This window comes from Rhineura floridana, chromosome 15 (assembly GCF_030035675.1).
Source record: "Rhineura floridana isolate rRhiFlo1 chromosome 15, rRhiFlo1.hap2, whole genome shotgun sequence".
Lineage (NCBI taxonomy): Eukaryota > Metazoa > Chordata > Lepidosauria > Squamata > Rhineuridae > Rhineura > Rhineura floridana.
Genome location: NC_084494.1, coordinates 17,049,687 through 17,055,686, shown reverse-complemented (window position 1 = coordinate 17,055,686; position 6,000 = coordinate 17,049,687). Strand labels below are relative to the sequence as shown.

At 47.0% G+C, this 6,000-nt stretch overlaps 1 protein-coding gene across 1 annotated transcript in view; it reads right to left on the bottom strand.

Annotated features, from left to right (window-relative positions):
- Positions 1 to 1,014: 1,014 nt before the first annotated feature.
- WDTC1 (WD and tetratricopeptide repeats 1) overlaps positions 1,015 to 6,000 on the bottom strand; it is a 33,264-nt gene continuing 28,278 nt past the window's right edge. The window contains exons 13-16 of the mRNA XM_061596547.1: positions 5,567 to 5,802; positions 4,198 to 4,366; positions 3,228 to 3,420; positions 1,015 to 1,634 (exon numbers count right to left, since the gene is read on the bottom strand). Of these exons, the coding sequence (XP_061452531.1) occupies positions 1,437 to 1,634; positions 3,228 to 3,420; positions 4,198 to 4,366; positions 5,567 to 5,802 (796 nt within the window). The 3' untranslated portion in view covers positions 1,015 to 1,436. The remainder of the gene's footprint in view (positions 1,635 to 3,227; positions 3,421 to 4,197; positions 4,367 to 5,566; positions 5,803 to 6,000) is intronic.

Genomic DNA, 6,000 nt, shown 5'->3' with positions numbered 1-6,000 from the left:
TGAACTGTGTTTTATGCCATCTATTTCTGCCACCAGAGATACAATGTGCCATGCCAGGAGATCACTTTCCCGAAGATGTGATCCTTCCCATGACCCAGGAATTCTGGGCGCTCTCTCTCTTGCAGGCTTGTGACACACACTCTCTCTCTCACACGCACACATTCTCACTCACACACTCTCACACACACTGATGCTAGAAGTGTAATATAAAGCAGTTAAGTGTAATGTACAGGGACTCTTTGTTTTTAGGTCACAGTCAGACTTAAAAACACTGTAGATCAGTTGTGGGAGGATCCATTTGATGGTTGGAAGCAAACGGGGTCATTTAACAGAAGGGAACAGCCAACATCGTGCCACTTTAAAGAATCTTGTCCACCAGAAGCCAGGTTTGGGAAAGGACCAGTGGTCCCTGAGAAGTTCACTAACCCATGGAGATACCTCTATATGTGGTATAGGAGGGAGGTCACACTAGTGACAAGGAAAGGGACAACCTTGTGAAATGAAACCATTTTCAGCATTCAGTTGCAATGAGGCATGTCAACAAAATGCCAAGCTCGTAACGATAAGACACATGGGAAATGAAACATTTTGGGAGGAGCGAGAAAAAATCAGGAGTTTTCAAAAGAGCAACACCTTCAGGTCTTTTTACTAGCTCAAGTCACATAAGTCACTGAGCCCCATGCTAGGGCCTCTCCCTATTACAGCCATCTCTTTTTCTGTCTCTGCACGCGGAAGAAACAAAGTATTGGATAATAGAAAGTTAGTTTATGTGCCCGGGTGTCACGTATTCTGCACCTCCGTGGTCACGTTAACAAAGGTGCTTGGGTTTTCTCTGGCCACTTGGTGACGGCCATGGTTTTAGATGCAGAGGCTGGGCAAACGCTCATCAGCTGTCCAGTGGGCTGAAAAGAGAGCAAGAGGGCCAAACTATGGGCCAACAGCTAGCAGCAGAGCAGGCAAGCCAAGCTTCAGAGACAGAGATCACCACATTAAACTGAATTCCATAGTCCCTGCCCTAGTTTACATTTTATTGAGTTTTTAAACATCCTCTCTGCAAAAAAAAAAAAATGCATTCATGTAGGCAATGCCTCCCACCATCCAGGCCATGCAGCAGCACCAGAGGAGGGGAGATGGTTACCAGTTTTCACTGCTTACAGACAATGTGGAAAAGGAAACCTCTGTACAGACTAGGAGGCAAAACTCAACAGGCCATGTTACCATGCTGCTCAATAGTGGAACAGGGCAAAAAGAGGAAGAAGAAAGAGTAGCAGCAGTTTAAACAAAGCCGCTCCTGCCCCTGCTGGCATGTCCTACTCTGTGCATAGTGTGAAACAGTGCAGTTGTCCATCAGAGTTCAAACTGAGCAAACTAGATTTCCCTTCAAACAAAAACAAAAAAGAGAAACAAAATTATGGGAAGGAAGAGGCAATTCAGCTTTAGCTGGTCCGGCAGTGGACTTGCCCCTCGGAGCTGTCTTCGTCATCTGAGCCTCCAGCTCCGCTGCTAGTCAGTCCTGTGATCCGGTAGCCCATGTTAAACAGCATCACTTCCAATGGGTCAGCATTCATCCGCCTCTGGTTGGCTTGGGAAGCGCTTTCCATGTCTTCCACCACTCGCCCGTTCAGTGCTTCGCTCTGCAGTACAAGAGAGGGCACCAGGCAATGTTAGCTGCTTGTCCTGGGCAACGTGGATGGGGCTGCTTTTGGTGTTCTGGTCCTAACCCACGGCAGGCACATTGCCCTGAACACAGAAACCGCTTTTAGCTATCATGGCTGGAGTTCACCAACAGAAGGCAGATTTATGAATGTGTCTAATCCTTTTTAAAATCCTGTCTAAGCCTAGTGGCCATCATCAACCTTGTGGTAATGAGTTCTACCAAGATGCCATAAAGGGGATTTTTTCTGAAACAAGATGAACAAAGGCATTCATTGCCTCCAGTTTGCAAGAAGGCAGGCAAGTTCGTTGTGTGACTCACAAAGCCAGAAGTTCTTCCCTGTCCTGAATCTTGTGATTATGCCCCTGCCCTGAAACCAAGTAACGGACTGGCAGAATCAGAAAAACTATCCAACTTCTGAAAGATGTAATTCCTCAGGTAACAGTAACTGGGAGCCAATACTGCATAATGGACAGAGCAGGGGTGGGAAATCTGAGGCCCTCCAGAAGTTGCTGGACTCGAAGTTCCATCATCTCCAACCACTTGCTGGGGCTGATTGGAAATGGAACTTAGCATACGGAGGAGCGCAGGTTCCCTGCTCTTAGGATACAGCAGCCTTCCCCAACCTAGTGCCTTCCAGATGTTATTGGGCTCTAGCTTCCATCAGCCCCAGCCAACATGGTCAAGGATGATAGGAGTAGTAGTCCAAAACACAGGTAGGGTGCCAAGCCAGCTAAGGCTGGGACAGAGTACTGGAGTTTGACTGGAAAGACTCAGGTTCAAATTATGGCCCCCTCCCCTCAATTCACATTTTATCTAAATAATTCCCTCTGAGGAAACCTAGAATGAGAGGTAGTGACTGGTCAAAGGTAGCACAGTGGACTTTATGGCTGAGCCAGGAAAGGGAGTTCAGCCCAGGTCTAAGTCCAACATTGTCCATTATATCATACTGACTGATCATCCAAGGTTTGGTTAAATGACAGGCAAATTTTGCAGTAAAAAATATTTCATATTTATATTCCACTCTTGTACCCCACAGAACCTATGATGGCTTACAAAAAAAAAAAAGGAACATACAGTAATACACAATAGAATACACATGTCATATTAAAAACCATGCCCAAACCCCCAGCAGCCACAAAAAGCAGCACTTAAAATCATTAAACATAAAAAACAGCAGAACAAGATATTAAAGACCTGTTTGAAAACATTTATATTCCATTTGTTGGGCTGGGGAGGGGGGGAAAAGAGACAAAGAAAGGTGTCCCAAAGCCTTGGCATCACCACTGCTGAGTTTTCAGTGCAGCCTGGAATTGTTTCTTGAAAACAAATAAAGCTGTTTTGGCTAGCAACAGGTCCATTCCTGTTTGGTGGCAGCTTCCTAGTCCTACCGCAGACTGGGGGATTCTGCAGCAAGCCATCATATTCTGCACTGCAGAAGAGCAACAAGGCATCACATTCTGCATTGCAGAACAGCATGGCCCGAAAACAAAAGCCATCTCCTGCTTGCCTGATTGAACACAGACAGACCACTGGCCATGTAGTCTCATTCAGGCCCGACCTCTGACCTTACCTCTGGTCTGGGATTCCACAGCCGTACAACTGGGTCGATGCCGCTGGTGGCCAGGAAGCAGTAACTCGGGTGGGGCTGGAGGCAGTTGACAATCGACTCGTCACCCTGCAGCACCCGCACCAAGTTGGTCGTTTCTTTCTCCCAGATGAAGAAGGAGCCATCATCAGAGCCACTGACAATGTACTGTGCATTGCTAGGGGGAGAAAGAAAGCAGAAGAATCAAGGCAGAGACTGCAGGACACAGATAAAGTGGTTAGTAGAAACAACACGTACGGAAAGGCCTGGCTTAAATTACAGAGTGCTGTACGTATGCAATCTACAGCCCAGCTGCAGTTTTGGGAAGCTCTTATCTCAGGTCTCTTAAGACAAAAGTCCCAGGGAGCAGAAAGTTCTTAGGGAGGTGGACAGCAGCACAGGCCCGACAAGAACACCAGATTAAATCTAGCCCAAGACTGTCTACTTTGACTGGCAGTGGCTCTTTAAGGTGGGGTTCCCCCCACCTCCCCAGTCTTGCTACCTGAGATGCTGGTAATAGGGGATGTCAGGGATTAAGCCTGGGATCTCCTGCAAGCAAAGATGGGTTCTACTATCAAGCTATGAGCCCTCCCCAACATTCTTGTATGCCACAATAAACCCCAGGGTCCTTCCTAGGGTCCTACTGTCTGTGCCACTTGTGGCACCCATGTTGCAGCTTGATCACTCATGGTGTAGCTCTAATCTGTGGACAGATCAAGCACACAAGGGTAGACGATTTAATGCTACTAGCGAGGGATTTTTTTTTTAAGCTGAGAACTGTATTGGAAGATTTGAAGCATGAAATCCAGAAGGATCAGTTAGCCTGGGAAAGTGTGAATTAGGTTGGCTATCTTAAATGTTCCTTAATCCCCTACTCAGCAGGCAGTGGGGATGGATGGATGGGCACAATAAGCAACAGAAATCCCACACCTGACCTTGGGAGAGGCTGACTTACCTGCCAAAAAAGTTAGCCTCTTTGATGTCCGTAGTGGTGTTGCAGTGACCGCAGTATCTGAATTTGTAGTCATAGCTGCGCTCCCTCAGGACCATCTCATCATCCGAGATGGAATCTTTACGCCCAGTTGCTCGGAGCCAGATAGGGCCACTCCCTTTCTTGTCTTCCGCTAAACAAAGTAAAATACCCCATTACTTATTTCTAGGGCTTCAGGAAGGACAAACAGCCTTACTGCTTCTCAGCCAAGCCTACTTCACAGGGGCAACCTCCTCCACTGCCATGGAATTTTAGGAGTTGAAAGGGACCTCAGAGGTTATTTAATCCAACCTCCTGCTCAGTGCAGGAATCTTTCAAGTAAGCATCGCTGACAGCCTCTGCTTAAACAGTTCCAGCAAAGGACACCATCTCTTGAGGCAATCAAAACAGCTCCCTTACCATTAGTAAGTTTCTTCTAAAGCCAATTAAAATCTTCTTCCTTCTGATTTCTACCCTTTAGTTCTAGTCACAGGGAACATAGGAAGTTGCCTTATCCCAAGTCAGACCATTGGTCCATCTAGCTCAGTACTGCCTGCACTGACTGGCAGTGGCTCTGCAGGGTTCCGGGCAGGAGTCTCTCCCAGGCCTGTCTGAAGATGCCAGGGACTGAACCTGGGACCTTCTGCGTGCAAAACAGATGCTCTACCACTGAGCTAGTCCTGCCCTCTGAAGCAACAGAGAACAAATCTACTCCATCTTCTGTGTAGCAGCTTCTCAAATATTTGAGGAGAGTTAGCATGGCTCTCCATCTTTCCCCAGGCTAATCTTCTTCAGCTCTTTCAACCATTCCTCGTAGCAGTTGGCTTACAAGTATCCTGGCTGCTCTCCTCGTGCAGATGCACTCTGGCAGCGTACCTCTCAGTACGTACTCGTACTCACACTCACACTCTCTCTCTCAAGACTGGATTGTAATACAGCAACTTCACCAAGGCCAACACTGCCTTGAGCTCTAGGCAGAACTAGGATTTGAACCCAGAACTTCCAAGTCCAGACCAACCATATCTTCTAGTTAGGGGCAAGCTAGAAGACATGTTGGAGTTTTAAAATTTCTTTTCAAAGCAGCCACAGGGTGGCCCAAATTGGATCAGGATCATGGCACTGGTGTATTAAGCCATCTCCCCATATATTCTTTTCCTGATCTAAATACAACTGATTATTTGCCCGATTTGGAAACACATACAGGTATAAAGAAAAGGACAGCGCTGCTGCAAGTTGGAGCTGGGTAGCCTTGAATAATTTACATCACAGAGGTCTGAAAAAATTAAGAAAATGGATTTTGGCCGTCATTGATGCAAAGGGCAGGATGGCAATACACTGGCACGATGGTCCTCACCATTATCACTTTTTGAGAAAAGGGCTGCATTGATGTCCCGGTCCAGTGCATCGCAAGCACTGCTATGTGCCTGCTCAGGGAATTTTCCTTTGAAGTCATCCAGACACTCCAGTGCTTCCGCCACATACTTCAGCTCAAAGAGACAACGAGCCAGGCGGAAGTGAGCCTTCAAGTGGCATGGATTTAGGGAGATGGCCTTTAAGCAGTCTCTCAAAGCATCATAGTGATCCCCATCCCTGTAAAGGGGGCAAAAGTCAGATCCTTCAGTGGAAAAGTTTGGATGCCTATTTTTTCCTCCTTTTCTGCCCCAAAAACTCATTTACCCCCATTTAATTCAGTACTCTACAGCAGGTGTGGAGAACCTTTGGCCCTCCACATGCTGCTGTTATTTATTGAACTGATGTCCTGCCCTTCCTCCCGAAGGAGCACAGGGC